Source organism: Chelonoidis abingdonii, chromosome 3 (genome assembly GCF_003597395.2).
Source record: "Chelonoidis abingdonii isolate Lonesome George chromosome 3, CheloAbing_2.0, whole genome shotgun sequence".
NCBI lineage: Eukaryota > Metazoa > Chordata > Testudines > Testudinidae > Chelonoidis > Chelonoidis abingdonii.
Genome location: NC_133771.1, coordinates 44,453,910 through 44,473,403, shown reverse-complemented (window position 1 = coordinate 44,473,403; position 19,494 = coordinate 44,453,910). Strand labels below are relative to the sequence as shown.

The 19,494-nt window shown below is 39.9% G+C and overlaps 1 protein-coding gene across 1 annotated transcript in view; it reads left to right on the top strand.

The window, feature by feature from the left end:
* Positions 1 to 19,494, top strand: part of CSMD1 (CUB and Sushi multiple domains 1) — a 2,093,217-nt gene that overhangs the window by 1,256,094 nt on the left and 817,629 nt on the right. Inside the window, exon 7 of the mRNA XM_075063712.1 lies at positions 12,227 to 12,304. Within this exon, the coding sequence (XP_074919813.1) occupies positions 12,227 to 12,304 (78 nt within the window). The remainder of the gene's footprint in view (positions 1 to 12,226; positions 12,305 to 19,494) is intronic.

Sequence of the window (19,494 nt, the reverse complement as noted above, 5' to 3'; positions counted from 1 at the left end):
AAGAGACGTGCTTACTGTGCGGATGCTGTTTTCTAAGCAAGATGAAACAGATATTTATTATTCCCATAGTTAATAGATGGATCCTGTCTAAATATTATGGATAATACAAATAGTTTATAGACAGGGCCAGCTCTACCTTTTTTGGTGCCCCAAGCAAAAAAACAAAAACAAAAACAAAAAAAAACCTGTGCGGTGCCGGAACAGCAAAGGGATGGGGGGGCCGGAAACCAACCAATTTGACACCGGCTGGAGCAGCAAAGGGGGCTGGAGCGGGAAACCAACCTGCCGCCCGGATGGAGCAGCAAAGGGGAGGAGGGGGCAGGAAACCAACCTACCTGCCGGCTGGAGCAGCAAAGGGGGGACAGGAATTCCAGGAAACCTGCCAGCCGGTCGGAGCAACGAAAGGGGGGAGGGGCGTCAAACAAACCGCCCGGCCGGCCGGAGCGGCAAAGGGAAGAAAAAACAAAAAAAAAAAAGAAAAAAAATACCCGCGGGGCGACGGGCATGCGGGTGCAGGGGGACTCCCAGCCCTGCAGACCCTGGCCAGCGGAGTGCACACCGCAGCTAGCGCGGGTGGTGGGGGGAGAGAAGGGGACGGCCAGGGCTTCCTTAAGCGAGGCACTCACCATGTGGCCCCTCCTGCGCACCAGCTGGGAGGGCTCCGCGCCGCTCCTGGGTGCAGGCAGGGAGGGACGCAGGCTGCCATGCAGGGCTCGCTGCAGAACTGGCACCGCTCCCAGCAGCTCCCCTTCTCCGCACCTCCGCCCCCTACAGAGTGGCAGGAGCAGCAAACCAGAAGAAAAAAATCTTTCAGGGGTGGCGGACGCGGCGAAGCGCAAAAAAAAGGGTTTGAGCGGAGTGCCGCCCTTTGGAATCTGCCGCCCCAAGCACCAGCTTGCTCAACTGGTTCCCGGAGCCGGCCCTGTTTATAGAAGGTGAAGGGAAGTGTGTGGAAAGGTCTGTGAATCTGGTTTGGTTTATGATAATAAAGTAAGACAATTTATGAACGGCAGTATCCCAAGGAGAAGGGATTGTTCTCAGCTTAAGGCTGCGGTGGGGAGAGGAGAAGACTTATGAACGGACCAGTCAACCACACATCTAATTTGAAACCAGAAGTATGCAATCAGGTAGCAGCAGAGACACTGCCACCCCCCCCTCAAAAAAAAAAGTCGAGAAAATACAATATGGTACTGTGTTAAACATAAGCTACTAAAAAAAGGTAAAGTTTAAGAAAAAGATTTGACAAGGTAAGGACACTGTTTATGTGCTTGTTTCATTTAAATTAAGATGGTTAAAAATAGCTTTTTTTCTTCTGCATAGTACAGTTTCAAAGATGTATTATGTCAATTTTCTGTTGTAAACTTTTGCAAGAACAATCATAGTGTTTTGTCCAGAGTTACAAATGTTTCACTGTTACAAACAACCTCCATTCCAAGGTTTTCATAACTCTTGAGGTTCTACTGTAATGCAGCCAGTAAAACCAGATCCTCAGGAGAGGTATTATTGAACAGACAGAGATCTTTCTGAGTTTATTGACATAACACCACAGGAAACTAGGTTGTGGGGCTATATTCAGGGCAGCTCTGTGGCTGCAGTGAGGTGGCTGGAAGGACCACACATATTGACAGAGCAGATTAATTTATTGCACTCCCAACTTTTTCTGCTTTATTTTCATATGTGTTGACAGAGCTTGTGTATGGAGTTTTGGTATTTTGTGAGTTTTCTTCATTTGCAGGTTTGTCTTTCCATATTCAAAAACTGAATCTGGATGCATCTTACTTCTTTAATAAAAATTCCTGAATATAAGATCATAGTCTTTTAATTATTGCTAGAGTACTGCAAAAGTACTTATTTTTAGAGAATAAGTGATTCATATAAATTGGAGATAGAAAATGACTTTGTTTTTTTGTTCAACCACGTTAATACAGAATTATTCCCTGTATTGCAAGGGTGGTAAACCTCAGCCTGAGAAGGACCCAGAAATTACCAATGTACATTGCCAAAGAGCCACAGTAATATGTCAGCAGCCCCCATCAGCTCCTGCCCCCCAGCCCACAGTGCCTCCTGCCCTCCGGCAGCCCCATCAGTCAGCGCCTCCAGCCTGCCACAATCAGCTGTTTTGCATGTGCAGGAGGCTCTATTTGGGAGAAGTGAGGCATGGCAGGCTCGGGGGAAGAGGCAGGGGCCTTGGGGGAAGAGGTGGAGTGGGGGCAGGGCCTAGGGCAGAGCAGGGGATTGAGCAGTGAGCACCCCCCGGCACATTGGAAAGTTAGCATCTGTAGCTCCAGCCCCAGAGTCAGCACCTATGCAAAGAGCAGCATATTAACCTCTGAAGAGCCACGTGGGGCTCCGGAGCCTCATATTGGCCACCCTTGCTGGACTGGATTTTCTGGTGCTTTGTTTAGTTTACTTTAGCTAAGTAATTTTAATTGCCCCGTGTAACTGGAATAGTTACTTAAAACAGATACTCAGATACTATCTGAACATCTCAACCCATCTTTTAAACCACAAACTTACTTTTAGAGTGCTTTGAGACAACCAGATAAATTAAAATTAAGAATCTTGTAATTTTATTAAACACCACACCATCTCTTTGCTTTATCTTAATGAGTTTATGTCTCCTTTCCATGATTTACATTGTTCAGCAAATATTTTGGATTTAACGAAAGAAACTGCTAATTAACCCTACATCTTGAGAATATGTCATTATTCAATTAAAATCAGTTTTAATGATATAATACCCCTAATGTTTGGCATGATGCTTACACACAAGTGTTAGTATATAGGCTTGTTTGTCATCCTGAGATAGAATTTTGGGTTTGACTTTTTGATACTCTTATATCTTATACTAATATATGTGAACAAAGGACAAAGACATTTACTTTGCAGTGTGTTGCTTCTGCCTGGCCAGATGGGTTTGTCAGTATAATGGGAACACATGAGAACAGTTAAAAGTGTTACAGGGTATGGTGGGAGTGTAGTATATGAGCATACACTGAAAGGCTGCCTGAGTCCTTTCTCAAGCCAAGGTCAAGCAATCAGTTAGGAGGGGTGGGGTGGGGGTGAGGCATAAGAAACACTAAAAACCCAAAAAGCCTGGCCTTGGCCAGAATACAACCTCACTCCTTCCCCTCCCATGGGATATAAAACAGGCAGGATGAAGACCCCAGACTTACGACCTCTCAAAACAGAACATGACCATAATTTGTACGAGGTGTGACTAGGGGCATGCATGGCAAGTATATTTGGTCAGGGCCACCCAGAGAGGGTGGCAAGTGGGGAAATTTGCCCCAGGCCCTGCAGGCGACCCCACGAGAGTTTTTCAGGGCCCCTGGAGCAGGGTCCTTCACTCGCTCTGGGGGCCCCGGAAAACTCTCGCAGGGCCCGGGCCTCCAGATCTTCTTCCGCTCCGAGTCGTCGTCAGCAATTCAGTGGTGGGGGGTCCTTCCAGCATTTTGGTGGCGGGTCCCAGGGGGGTCTTCAGCAGTGGGGCCCCCCAGCCGCCAAAAGCCCCAGGCCCACCAAATCCTCTGAGCGACCCTGTATTTGGGCCTGCTAAGAAGGAGGGAATGGGAATGGGGACGCAGGCAAGGCTCTGCGGCATCAGAGCTAGGAAGGGGTACATGCATAAAAGCTCTGTAGCATCAGAGCTGGGAATGAAACACTGAAAAACAGACTCTGCCAGTGTGTAAAACTATGGATATGCTTGCTTGGAACGAACCCCAATAAACATTGCATTGCCTACACTTGGCACTTCTGGTCTTCTGCTTTCTGTCTGCGTCACAAGAACCAGGGGAAGGGGTGAAGGGAAAGCCCTCTAGCAACAATATATTATCTCAAACTGTAACTTGAGGTTTGGTGGCAGCATCTCCTTGCAAAGTAAGTTTAGGCTGAAGGATTCTTTATGTGCCATTATTTTCTTTCCTTGTAACAGTTCATTTAAAGGTATCATTATTGTCAACATCACAATTTTACCTTTCCAGATCTGAACCTAGAAACAAAGTGGATATTAAAAACCTTTAAGGATGCTGGCCTAGTGAAGAAGGGAAAGGTAACTGCATTGTCAATAGCAGATGCACCTTTACATGAACTGATACAAGCAAAGAAAATATGGAAATAGACTAAAGTGTGTGATTATGCATTTAAGGAAGCAAAGAAACTGTTGACATCAGCCAAAGTTGTTGCACACTTTGATGCTTTGCTACCATTGCAATTGTTTTGTGATGCTTCACCTTATGGAGTGGTGGAGTTCTTTCCCACATTTTTCCTCACAACATGGAGAAACCAATTGACTTTGCATCATGAATCATAGAATCTGAAAGGACCTTGAGAGGTTATCTAGTCCAGTCCCTTGCAATCATGGCAGGACTAAGTATTATCTAGACCATTCCTGATAAGTCTAACCTGCTCTTAAAAGTCTCCAATAATGGAGATTACACAACCTCTCTAAGCAATTTATTCCAGTGCTTAACCACCCTGACAGGAAATGTTTCCTAATGTCCAACCTAAACCTCCTTTGCTGCAATTTAAGCCCATTGCTTCTTGTTCTGTCCTCAGAGGTTAAGAACAATTCTTCTTCATCCTCCTTGTAACAATCTTTTGTGTGCTTGAAAACTGTGATCATGTCCCTTCTCAGTCTTCTCTTTTCCAGACTAAGCAAACCCATTTTTTTTCAATCTTCCCTCATAGGTCATATTTTCTAGGTCTTTAATCATTTGTGTTGCTCGTCTCTGACTTTCTCCACATATTTCCTGAATGCTCACTACCCATACAAAGAGTAGAGCAAGAAGCTTTCAGCATTATATTTGGAATTCAGAAATTCCATACATATCTGTACAGTAGACATTTTACCTTGCTGGTGGATCATTGCCTATTAATTTCAACAATTGGACAGAAATATAGAATTCCCCCTTTAGCTGCTGTTCTTATTCAATGATGAACATTGCTACTCTCAAGTGATTCCTATACTATTCAATTTAATACAGGGACTCAGCACTTCAGTGCTGATGGGCTGTCATATCGGCCCCGCCCAAGCTCCCATCATCCGAAAGAAACTTTGGACAAAGTGTTCTCAGTTTGATGGAGAGCTTATCCATCACTAGCACAGACATCAACAAGGAAACATCTAATGATGATGTGCTTTATCTTGTGAAGGTAATGGTACTACAGTCGACAGTGCTAGATCATAAGAATCACGTCACAATTTGTGTCACGTCAGTGTAAATTATCTGTGAATCATGGTTGCATCTTATGAAGAATGTGTATGATCATTCTGAAATCACTTCCATCTCAGATTTTGGAAGCTGTCTATGGTAGTCATTTTGGCACTGTACAGATGAAAGCTGTAGCCCGGTACCATATCTGGTGATCAGGTATTGAAAAGATACTGAGAGAAAGGTGAAGTGCTATATATCAGCAAATTCAGCATGTCTGCACCCTTGATCATGGCCTCAGACTCCTTGTACATATATTCATGTGGACTTTGCTGGACCATAAGAAGGTTATATGTGTTTGGTCATAGTTGATGCCCATTCAGAATGGCCAGAAGTTTTCAGAACAACTTTTACTACAGCTACAACGACCATTGGACATCTTCATACTTTGTTTAGCCAAGCTGGTTTAATGTTACGGTTGGTGAGTGACTATGCACCTCAGTTCTGTTCTGAAGAATTTCAGAAGTTCCTGGCTTCAACTGGGATTCAGAACATATGTTCTGCTCCACACCATCCTGATACAAATGGATTGTACAAAGCATTTTGCTAAACACATAATCATGCCTTTAAAGCTAACAAGTCTATTCTGAGTCATCTTTAGAAAATGGACAATTTCTTGCTTGTCTACAGAAACACAGCACATGCTACTACCCCAGGAGTTACCTGCAACTCTCTTCTTGAAGTGATCTTTGCATACCTCTTGGGACCTGCTACATCCTGATATTGCCTCACATGTAGCCAAATCCCAAGATACATAACTTGATTGAGGATATGAAACTCATCATCATTCTTTTCAAGTAGGAGACTTAGTTTGGAGTCGCAACTACAGTCTTGGAGGAAATGGGTACCCAGACAACCGTTAAATGCCCAGGACCTGTTTTATTCATGATAAAACAATCCAAAGATATTTTATGGAAATGACATATGGATCAGTTGTAGTTTCAACAAGTACCAGAGCTTGAGTATGTTCCAGTTGGACTTTCTGTTAATCCAATCAAATCTTCCATTATAACTCCTAATTTTGATGACTGGTTGGGAGAAACTTTGGTATCAGATCCAGTTGATTCCATTCCACTGATTATTCCGGACTGTTCCTGGCCTTTCCTTTTGAAAGTAGAAATCAATGATTTATATATAATGTGTGTGGCTATGTATGTAAACAAAAAATGAAAGAAACCTCTGGGGTAAGGAAAAAATAAAGGAGGGTTGTCTTTCTAAGCTAACCTGTTAGCTGATAGAAGATATCAGTTGCTTCAAACCATTTATGTTTCTGCTCAAATGTGGGGGCTGTGGACTGGGCTCTTAAATGGACCTCATTAACAGCTTTCAATGGGGCCCTGTATTGAGTAGCTGGTGTCCATAGGGAGACAGAGAAGAGTAGGAAACAGGAATAAGAAGCTGTGGCAGAGCATGAGAGTAATTTTTGCAGGGAAGAACTTGGGACTAGGGGAGTTTTGAGGCAGTTCCCCAAGGAAAAGAGGTTGTGCTCAGCTTAAGGCTGTGTGGGAGAGAGGGAAGATTTTGTTGTACATAATACAGCCAGTAAAACCAAACCCCAAGAGGTAAATTATTGAACAGACAGAGGTCTTTCTGAGTTTATTGATATATCAACACAGGAAACTAAGGCAAGGGACCACTTTCAGGGATGCCCTGAGGCTGTGATGAGGTGCCTGGGACGATGCCACATGTCGAGAGGAGCAGATTAATATATTGGACTTCCAAATCTTTTTTTTCTGCTTTATTTTCATATGTGTTCACTGAACTTCTGCTTGGAGTTTTGGTATTTTGTGAGTTTTAATTTTGGGGTTTGGCTTTTCATATTCAAAAACTGAATCAGGATGCATCTCACTTATATTCAGGAATTTCTCTGCTCAGGATGCTTCAAAAGTACTTGTTTTTGGAGAATAAGTGATTCATATAAATCTTCTGATTCAACCCGATGTTCATACAGAATTGTTCCCTGTATTGAATTTTCTGGTGCTTTGTTTAGCTTAGTTTAAAAGTCTCCAAAAATAGGTTGTTCATACCTCAAAGCTGATATTTTACCCTATTTACCTTTCTCGTAATACAAGAAGAGGGGCACCTTTACTGAAATTTATAACTTATAAAAAGAAAATCCATTTTTATCCATTGTATAATTGATCTGTACAACTAGTTATCTCAAATTATCAGAAAGAAAGAGCACAGTAGAATTCAAAATAAGATTAGACATATACGTGGCTAATGACAACATCCAAATGATTTTAGATAGATATACTTATCACTCCCATGTTCCAAGGCATAAGCCAACCACTCACTGATGGGTACTCAGAAAAAATTTCTCCTAAGGGCATGTTATTCCATCTTACTTTACTATGGGGTTTCTTGCAACCTGGTCATAGTGTAGCCCTGGAACCTAAAATTTCCCCCTTTTCTGAACCACTGGGGCAGTTAATGTTTTTTTTCTTGAACTTAATTGAGGCCTACGTAATAGAGTACTGGACTGGGATTCAGGAGATCTGGCTTCAGATCTTGGTTATGCTACTATGTTGGATGATCTTGGGCAGGTCACTTCCTTCCTTATGCATCAGCTTCCTTATTTGTAAAATAGGGATAATTATATTCGCCTCTTTTTAAAAGAGCTTTGAGACCTGTGGATAAAAACACTATATAAGAGCTAGGTATATTATTATTATAATTCTTCCTGTAGGGCAAGAAAACACATAGTGGCATGTTGAGATTACAGGATGGTACTACACTGATAAATACTGGAAATTTATCATTTACTCACGAAAGCTCATGCTCCAATACATCTGTTTGTCTATAAGATGCCACAGGACTCTTTGCTTAATGTTTAAAGAGAACTGGATAAATTCATGGTGGCTAAGTCAATAAATGGCTATTAGCCAGGAAGGGTAAAGAATGGTGTCCCTAGCCTCTGATGAACAGAGGATGGAGATGGATGGCAGGAGAGAGATCACTTGGTCATTGCCTGTTAGCTTCACTCCCTCTGGGGCACCTGGCATTGGCCACTGTCGGTAGACAGATATTGGGCTAGATGGACCGTTGGTCTGACCCGGTATGGCCGTTCTTATGCTGCTTCTGGAAATTTATAGTTACTTGTACAGTTATTTTCTGAATAACAATGTGATATGGTGAACAAACAGTTTACAGATAACCCTTTGTTCCCTGTGATTTTCTGTAATGTTACAGCTGACTAAGAGAAATGTCAGGTGGGGTTGCTCATTGTTCAGTACTGAGACTAATATTGTTTAATATATTCATTAACAACATGAAAGGTTAATTGAGCATCAATCTGTGTGGCTGGCACAAAACTGAAGTGTAGGAAAACACTGAACTGGACATATTAAAATTTAAGTGATTTGGATAAATTGGGATATGGGTCAATTCTAAGCGAGACAAGGTTTAAAATAAAGGATGAAATACCTCTGTAATGATAATTCACATCCTAGATAAAAGATAGGGAAATATTATTTAGAAAGCTATTGTAAGGAGTGATCTGGAGGTAATGACAGAAAACAAACTGAATGTAAGTTGCAGTTTGATGATCTTGTGAAGAACAATGCTTCAGAGAATACTTTCTAGAAACAAAAGAATGTATGTATATTTTTTCAGCATGAGAGAGGTTATATGGGTTGGTTAGTGCAATCAATTGTCTGGGGTAAATAATAAGCATTTCTGAGTCATATTTTGATGAAAGTTTGTAAGAGAGGAATGCATTAAGGAAAGAAAAAAAGGGGTATCTCATACTACTTTTGTCTGTGGGTAAAATACTGCTACATTACTTAGAGACCTTGATAGTGGAGTCCTGGAAATGCAAGAATGACAATTTCTTTCTTACTTTCTTCCTGTTGGGGCTGTACACTTACTTTTACTTGTACTCCTTTTCAATCTAAACCCCTGTAAATGATTAACACAGAACCCAGCTGCTGTGTGAATTTGAAATTTCCTTTATTTTCACTATATACTTTCACTGGTTTCTGGCCCTAAAACCTCTTTACACTCTGATCCTTTTCTCTCTGAAGGTGAATTTGGAGATTCCTGTCTACATTAGCTTGTAAGGCACATATAAATGCTGTCAGGTAACTATTTTCCTTTTGGTAGGGTTTAATTTTAGTTTATGTGTAGTAAAAGGAAGAGTTGCTTTACACTATGTTGTTCAGATTGCATTTAAATTACTATACTAAATTCTGGTAGACTCTACTGTAATATAGATGTTGGAAAATGTTCAAAGACAGAGAACTGAATTCTTACAAGGACTGGAGATTGTGAAATATGGAGAAAGGGAAATGAATTCAATTAATTTACACTAAATAAATGTTTTAGGAGGAGATATGAGAAAGCTTAGATATGAGAAATACTTAAACACGATAAGTTATTGGTAGAAAAGTGTTGTTTATTTTAATTTAAACCCATTGGTCTTTGTTTTACTGTTAAATGAAAAATTAAACTAGAAAATGAGTAAAATCTTTCTAATGGGAAGAACAATCAGACAGTAAAACAGTTTGCCCAGCGATGTGGCTTTTGCAAACTCAGAGACATGCAAGTGGGTATTAAATGATTTATGGAAAGTGCAGCATAGAGTCCTGCTTCCTTGTCACAGGGAAGTTTAGATTAGACAGCTCAAACAGTGGCTTGGAGCATTATCATAATTGTTCCTGTTGTCTATCACTTTGCCTTTGAAATACTTAACGGTATATATTGTAAAAGACTGTGGTTGTGTCATGGTTTGAAGAAAACAAAAACAGATACTATATAAGTGCTTTAATTTTGAGAATTAAATAATGTCATATATTTCCAGAACCCTTCTGAACTGCCTTTCCCCAAAACCAGCTCATTTATGTTCTCCACTTTCTCATCAGCATGTGTGTAAATGACAACATTTTTTACAGGAATCCTTTTGTTTACTGTGAGAAAATTATCTAGCAGCATTAGTGTCTCTAGATGGATAGAACTTTGGTACAATATACTCTCATTATTATAAAAATCACCTCAAATTAAGCCCAGCATCAAAATAATTTCAGCCCATAAGGTAAAATGATATTTAACTTTCCCTTTATAACATTCCACACACAATATCCTCAGTTTTAAGCATGTCCTTCTGAAAAGGAGTCACCTTCTAGTGATATAGACACACAAACTCAAAGCAGCTCCAGACCCTGCCATAACAATGAATGCAAAATCTGTAGACATATCTCCACTGCTATGATGATCAACACCTCCCCACAACTCATCTTTCAAGATCCGTGGGTCCTATACATACCTATCACATACCTATACATACCTATACATACCTATCACAACATACGATGTACCTCATCCAGTGCACTAAATGCCCCCAATAACAACCAGTAGGTGGGTGAAACAAGATAATCACTATGCTTTTTAATGAAAAATGAGAAGATAAAAGCACCATGTCACGTGTAGGTTAACAATAGAAGATATTACCTCACCCACCTTGTCTCTCTAATATTCTTGGACCAATACAACAAGAATACTACAAACAACATTTTGATGAAGCAAGGATAGGTGCTTGCTTCCTCTCCACCTGGGGGGTGCTTGACCCCCCCACTCTCGCCTCAGGCCCACTCCAACTCCATCCCTTCCTCCAAGCACCTGCCCCTGCCTAGTCTCTTTCCCCCTGGTCTGCCGCTGGCCTCACCTCCACTCAACCCCTTCCCAAGGCTCCACCTCTTCCCACTCCTGCTCCATCCCTAGCCCCGCTCCCACTCCATCCCTTCCTCCAAGGCTCCACCCCACCTCTTCTCACCCTTGCCTCACCTTGTCACACCCCCTTCCCCCAAGCGTACTCCATTCATGCTCTTCCCTTCCCTCCCAGTGCCTCCTGCAAGTCGCTAAACAGCTGTTCTGCAGCGTACTGGAGGCGCTGGGAGGGAGGGCGAGGAGTTGATCATTTGGCGGGCAGAAAGCACTAGGGGAAGGGGGGCAACTTGGCTGAAGGTGGGTGCTAAGCATTCACTAATTTTTTTGGAGCATCCACGGAGTCGGCGCCTATGGAAGCAAGAGCAGCAAAGAAGTCTAGTAGAGAAACAAAATTAATTCACCCTTTTGTTAAATGACAAGCAAGTGCCAGTATACTGTTCTTAGTCTTCTGTCTCTTCATATGTTCATACAATTATGTACATAGTGTGACTAATGTACAATTAATAGCTCCATATATTGGCTATTAGCAGAAAAGTTGAATTGAGCATAGTTTTACTGTTTTACTTGTTAATATGGTGAGAAAATATATAAATACATTTCTGCGGGTTTTTGTTTTTTGTTATTTTGAATTAATTATTTAAAGATGAGGGTCAAATATATGAATGTGTAAACTTTAAAATCATTAGCTATCACATACAAAGCTCCAGGAAAAAGATAAAAGGTTGACTATAAACAAGGACTACCCAGTGAATGTACAACATTCTTGAAAGATAACATTTGACGATTGTCTTCAGCATTCTGACAGAGCAAACCCAAGTTTGTCTGTAAAGCAATTACTTTTGTGGGACTATGACACATAGGTGTAAATTTTGTAGATTTGTTGCATATTTGCATGTGTCCAATTCTATTTTTAATTTTTAAAAAAGCAAGATAAAAGTGTCTGTTGGGGGTATATTGTACAATGAAAATAGGTTTTTTGGGAAAAAAATAAGTTTTGTCATCTACAATAGGAAACATAAATTCATAGTGAGCATGTTATCATTTGGACAGTTTTGTCTTTTTTCTGACTCTAATGAAACTTAAACATTCTGTTTGAAGTCAAAATATTCCTGTTATTACTGCTAATAAATGCTAAGGCTCTCAACTTTCTTCTGATACATAATTAAATTGTTATGGTTTCAGAAAAAAAGTAAGTAAATTGGGTTACTTGGGAAGTAACTGTAAATTCCATTTCATAGTAGCACTCCATATTGCTTTGTTTTCACTTAGTACATGCATTGTGGATGCAGTGTGTGTTTACCATATGTCTTAATAAACTTTCTTGGTCTTTGTTTGCTTGCTTTGAACAGTGAAAAAGGCAATTGAATTGAAGTCAAGAGGAGTCAAGATGCTGCCCAACAAAGACAGTAACCACAAAAATTCTGTCTGTAAGTTGTTGTTGTCATTATTATTATTATTATTTATTATCTTTAGAATGATCGTGTACATTATTATCCTCATTAAAAACACAAATCAGGAGAGAGAGTGTTAGGGAGACCAAACAAACAAACAACAGAGCCCTGCAATGCTGGGAAACAGTTATGAAAGCTGCACTGTCTTTTCATTCGTTAGTGACTGATTTTATATCTCCAGTGATAATACTTGGGGATGGGGATCATAATATTTACGTTCCTCTCTCTGTCTGTTGGGAAATAGGGAATGCGGGGAAAGGCAGCACTTTTCCTTCTTGCTGCTGGGATTCTGGGTTTTTTCCACTTTATAACCCTCCCATTGGACTTAAGTTAATTCTGTCTCCCAGGAGTTTTTAAACCCCCACCCATGTGTGGCCAGCATGTGGTGTGTCTCAGTGGCTGCTTCTTCCCCTCCATGTGTTATAATGGTGGGAGGAGGTTAGCAACTCCTTCTGTTCCTACCAATCTCTTTCCCCAAGTTGCCAGCAAGATGGGAAGTGGGGCAGGGGGGCTTAGCAGCTCCTTCCCTTCTCCATGTGTCTTGTGCTTTCTGGAGCCGCATAATTTTCCCTTGTGCTCCTTTTCCCGATGTGTAGTCTGGAAGAAAGATAAGACTGGTAACTAGAGACCACCAACTTATTTTTGTTTTAAGTCATTGTGCCTTCCTCTTCACCTGAATAGCTGACAATCTGAGTAATAGCCTCAGAGATGTTGCTCACATGTATTAGGCCAAGTTTAAAACAATGACGACAGTACCTGTAATTTGATTATGGATACAAGCGGTCCCCTGACCAAAGAACATTCAGAGGGGACTCCTAAGTTCACTCACAACTAGTTAAGTGTCTGCATAAAGATCAACCGATATGAATAAATGAATCCTTGGTGTAATTGCACTGAAATCAGTGGAGTAAAACCAAGGATGCATTTGGTTTGTTGTGTGAAATTCTAGAAGTACAGATTAAAGACTAATGACTGGGGGAAATTATTCTATTCTTTGTTTCTTCAGTGCATACTTTTGTACAAAGTGTTTTTGGTGTGCTCACGTGAACAAAAAATGGCTGATAAGTGTCTTTTTTAAAGATCATGCTTTCCTGGTATGACATAGAAGAAGAACTTTTTTGTGCAAGGTCTAGCTGAATATAGCTGATCCACAGTTTCTGGTGTGTGTATACACAAATGGGTAGATGTTCCATTATTCATAAGGCAGTGCTGGGCATTGTGTGATCTCTGCTTACACTCTCAAAGCATATCATATCAGATATCACATTTAATTATAGGAAATCAAAGTAAGGTAGGCTATTGGAAAAAATGTTTATAAGGCAGTCTGCTGTTGACTTCAGATATAATAATGTATTGTTTCTTTCTTTTTCTTTTTTTTTTTGATTATGATGTCTTTATCATGTCTTGACTTTTCAACACAGAACTAAAAAAACGTGGTTCGTATTAAAGTAGTCACACAAGCCACTAATGTGAAACTTATCAATAAAATTACAGGGTAAACAATAATAAAAATTGATTTTTTTCCCTTAAGCTCTCCCACCTAAATTTTTACAGGTAACTTCTTTTGTTCAGTACTAATATCCGCTGTAAATAAGGAGGACACAATGTTAGGTATTATCAGCACAGACCTTAATAATACAGTTCAATTAGAACACAGTGGATACATATCCAGGTTATAAACCATCACTTCTCCCCATTTATAGATGTCAGTCCTTCTCAAACATAATCCTCATTGTTTGCAAATAAAGCCTTTAAAGCTTGCTTCTCAATTTTGATTCAGAAGTGACACAATGAATGTGGACACTAGAGTAGTACAGAAGCTATCTTGAGAGCAGTATTATTACTTGAACCAAATGAAAGAGTATGCAAATATTTAGTCTATACTAGTCTATAGAAAATATTAGTTTCAATCTCGGCTTCATTATAATTTAAAATGTTTATAACATGGTAGGAAATTATTATGGAGTCTCTGTGACACATTTTTCTTCACTCTCATTATGGAACTGTTCTACTAAAACCAGCCAAGTAATTCTTAAGGAAACAACTGGAATAAGAGCAAGACCCTGCAATTCCTGCTCATCCCTCCTTACACAGAGGAGTAGTATAGTAAGGTCACTTCCCTCTTTTGTGATACAGCTCCCAGGCTTACTCAGCAGAGGAGTGGGAGATGATGGAATGCAGTACTTTTCATCTATATGGTAGGTAGCCCCAACCATATGTATAAGAGTGGAATGGATGTATAATAGAATGAAACTTTCCTAATAAGACTTTGTCTACAGTTGGAAGTTATGTGCAGAATATGAAAAAGTACTCAGCCTTGACTTAACTCTGCTACAATTCAAGTCAATGACAAAACTCAATGGCTTCAATGAAAGCAGAGACAAGGGCTTTTGATGTCAAAACATCTGGGGTACAATTCTCTACCCAGCAAAAATAAAAAAAACACAGCAGCAAATCTTAGACCCTGGGTCAGCTGACTCAGAGTAGTGCTATGGGACTAAAAATAGCAGTGTAGGGTTCATCTACTTAGGGCTCATCAACATTGGAAAAAAAAAGACTCACGCACATGAGTCTCAGAGCCCAGGTCAACTGACTAGGGCTATTGCTACGGGACTAAAACTAGCACTGTAGATGTTTGGACTCAGGCTGGAGCCAGGTCTCTGAGACCATCCCTCCTTACTGGGTTTCTGAGCTCAGACTCCAGTCCCCTCCGCATAGATGAACCCTAAGTAACTCCTTGTATGCCATGTAATTGTACCCATATCAGTCCCAGGATGTTAGAGAGACAAGATGGATGAGGTGAGAGAGAGAAGCGTTCGAGCCACACATAGCTATGTTGATCTGAAGAACAGCTCTGTGTGGCTCGAACCCTTGTCTCTCTCACCAACAGAAGTTGGTCCAATAAAAGATAATATCTCACTCACCTTGTCTCCCTAAGTCACATAGGCATTTTTGACAATTATACACATATTAACACACTGTTAAACACTCAGTGTACATAAGGGACTGTGTTTAAAATTGTTTGTTTACTGTGCAACTGGGTAACATTTTCTACACTAAGTGTTTTATGTTATTAGTGAATGCAGAAGGTAGACATGTTTTCATGAGTGAAAGTCTCCTTAAACTCCACTGAAGCAAATTTCGCTTCATTCTGAGGCATGATTAATTATATATCAAAAAATATTTTTCTCCTATTTAAAAATAGATATATATATTTTGGAATTGGCTAATAATAACAGAATCACTAATTTTTATCCCATAAGTTTTATATTGTGAACAGTTGTCAGACTTACAACTGAAACAAAAAAAAAAGTAATTTTTTAGGCAATGATTTTTTGCCATGTAGAGTCAAAGAACAAATGGGTTTACAGATTCAATATTGATCATTGGAACACGTTTAAGTAAATTCATGGTACACACTGTGTTACTCAGTAGTTAGTCACAATGGCTAATTCCAGAACAGGATGTCACTGCTGATTCAGTGTTAAAAAGAGTGGAGAGAGAAAATCATTATTTGGTATGCAACTGGGGAAAGAAATGGCTAACATAATTCATTGTGATATAAAACTACAATGGTACTCATGGCAAATTGCTAACTTATAATTATGTTTCTTAATTTTTTTTAATTGAACTTTAAATCATCCTTCTGCTTCACTCTTCCTCATGTTTGGCCCTCGATATTTGCTGGCAGAAAAATACCCTCTCGTAGAAGCAAGCTGCTGAGTACTAAGAGTTGGCCATTACTGTTAAGGAAGAGCCATTCATCTAAGGGTGTGTCTACACTCTGGACACTGTGCTGGCATTGCTATGTCAGTGCAGCTATGTCAGCGTAACCCCATAGTATAGAGAGAGCCTACACAGACAGATGAGGTTTTTCCTTGGGTATGTAGGAACACAACTTCCCTGAGCAAAGTTAGCTATGTTGACTGAAGCATTCTTCCATCATCATGACTGTGTCTACCCTGAGGGTCACGTTGGTGTAGCTATGTTGGTTAGGGGGTTAGTTTTTTCAAACCCTGATCAATGTACCTATGTTGGTCTATCTTATAAGTTTAGATTAAGCCTGCTAGTAGGAAATACTGCACTTCATAGTGTCATTTTAATCAGTTTTTTTTTTATTATCCCTTGTATAGAGAATAATTAAGACAAGAACTTTTATATATTAAAAGGGGGAGGGATTATTTTAAAATTAATTGCCAACTGATGTGGCTGCAGTGATCTTACCAAACTGATAATGACAACAATTGACTCGTATCAGAGGGGTAGCCGTGTTAGTCTGGATCTGTAAAAGCAGCAAAGAATCCTGTGGCACCTTATCGACTAACAGACGTTTTGGAGCATGAGCGTTCGGGGGTGAATACCCACTTCATCAGATTGACTCTCAACTCAATCAATTTACAATTATGAAAGCTGCTATGATTCTTTTTGAATGTGTTTAAAGTTAAAGTTGTGTTTAAAGGACCATTACAATAATATTGTGAAATAAATATTGGTTTCTTTTTTTTCTACTTTGCACTGTAATGTAATTCTTTGGTTGATCCTTAAAGATCACCTCATCCCTAAAATGCAATGTTTTTCAAAATTACTGTAGAGCAGTAAAGTGAAAAAGTGGATCCCAACACCAGACTGGATTATTTTTGTTGATTTTTATATGTGATTGTCTTGGTCAGTCTGATAGTTTCATCACACAAACTTATTGGGTCCTCTTTACATTTTTCTAACCTTAATGTTTTAGCTGTGTGTATATAGCATTGTATTTATTGTACAAGCCATTTCTTTTGCTGAAGCTGAAATTTTCATGCAGAACTCACTCCTATCTCAGGTCAAATCACAATTAAGGAACACTTCCAAAGAGCCACTGTTTCAGTATTTTCCATCAAAGTACTACAGTGGAAGCTCAGACTTAATAAGCATTCACTGCAGGCTCCAATCCTTCCCCAAAAAAGTTGAGTTCAATGGAATAATCCCAAAATTCACGCCTCTCATGAACTCAAGTTCATATAATAGAAATGCCAGCACCTCGGGAAATGGAATTCCGACTGTTTTCTACTTTTTTTTGTTTGTTTTGTATTATGCTGCAATGGTAACAAGAATTGTGGCACATATCTAAACTAGCAAAAAGGAAGAAAAGACTGAATTTAGGGCAAACAATTTATTCAGTCCAAACACAATGTAGACCACAACACATTACTATCAAGTAATTTTTTCCTATAAAAATGTCTCTCTACATCTGTACAATGTGTTTTGTATATAACTTCTCATTATACCTTTACTGTGTTATATCCAAATTCATGTTATAGCGGGACATGTTATATCGGGGTAGAGGTGTACTTGCTGTAGGACAGTTGGTGGAGTTTTCAATTTGAACTGGCATGTTGTGGTAAAAAGATACCCAGGCCATGATCCTGCAAGCTGTTCTGCTGCTTAAGGCCTCCAGTGAAGCCAATGGGGTGTTGTACATATGCATCTGTCCATGTTGAAAAGTTTACAAAACTCGAGTCTAAAGTCCTAATCTTGTAACTCATATATAGCAGGTATTTAATCTGTGAATGACTAGTATTTCTTATGGAGACAAGATGATAATGGGCAACAATGGATTGGTTTGCATGTTAATATTTGTGACCAGAAACAGTAATATTTTACCATTAAATTAGCATCTTAAAAGAACTTCCTCCTTTTGTGGAGAACTGCTCTGTGGATTGGGGATGCAAAATGTTGGCAAAGATATCTGTTGTACCTATGCCTTCAAAGGAGTATTTTAGAGCAGGGGGGATGTAGAGGAAAAAACAAACGTGAACTGCATCCACCACAGCAATTTACAACCCTTATTGAATTTGGCGAATCCTCCTCCAAGACATGTGCCAGTTTAATGAGCTGGGCAGAAGACAGGGTGAAGGGGGCATGGCAGTGGACCAGAGTATCTTTGGGAATACAGGGCCTCCAAGTGGATCCCTGGGGCCCATCACTTTTGCCAACTTTTCTGTAGTGAGGCAAACACCAACCTTTGATAGAACAATGTAGGGAAATATCTACCAGGAAATTGTCACTGAATTTTCCTTGCAAAAAACAAACAAACAAAAACCCAACCCTATCCTGGTTTGTACTTTTGTACACAGAAATGATCTGGACTTCAGAGATTGAATTGAGAAAATATAACATCATCACTGTTTATAACGTGCTCTGGGATCCTTTGATGAAACGTGCTAGAGAAATGTAAGATATTTTGAATATTTTAAAAGAAAGTACAAGAAACAATGTTTGAAAGAGAGATGTAAGTGAAGTGACATAATGGTGAAACAGAATGGTCCTAGAGGTAGGAGATTTTCAAAAATCCCACCTGGCAATCTTCAGGCTTGTGCATCTACGCAAGAGCTAAATTAAAGGCAAGGGAAAAACAAAAATAATGCAGGTCTGCCAGTCTCCTCACATTCAGCTAAAACAACTGAAGCAACTATAGAAATTTTTGCAGCATTTGGAATTGCCTTTTATCCTGAGCCAAACTGTGGTGTATTTTCTAAACAAGTCTGGAGGGGCTTGTTTGCCAGAACCTGACATGCTAAATGGCACCATTGCCCTCATCATACATACAAAGTGGTTTGGAGAGAAAACCCACCAACATAATTCTTTTCGAGGATCATCTGCCTTCTTACACCTTTCTAAAAAGGTATTTATGAGAGAATGCTAGAGTTTTCCCATTACAAGAAATGGGATCTTGCTTTGAAAACTGCTAACTCTTGCAGTCTTCATAATGTGCAACAATATACTTTTGTAGTTTCTTTCTTACCTGTCCCTGTTATTTATCAAGTTAGAGAGTCTGACTGTCATGGGGTATACTCAGGACAAGCTGTCCAAGCAGCTAACAGGTCTACAGGGAGACTAGCTGCTTCCCCAACTGTGTCTGGTTGGTGGTCCTGCAAGAGCTGGGGTAGTAAAAAAGCTGCAGTTCAGAAAGGAAGTGTGGCTGCCAGAGAGATTGCTGAGCGTTGGATCCTTTGGCAACACACTGTTAGAAAACCACCCAGGCAGTTGGACCTCCAGAAGTATCTAGGAAACGGTGTCCAGGACAGGAGTGGTAGAAAACAGCAAGGGATTGGGATAAATTGGTTCCAAATACTTTATACAGAGTCCCTGGATTGGAACCCAGGAGAATGAGTGTACCTGGGCTC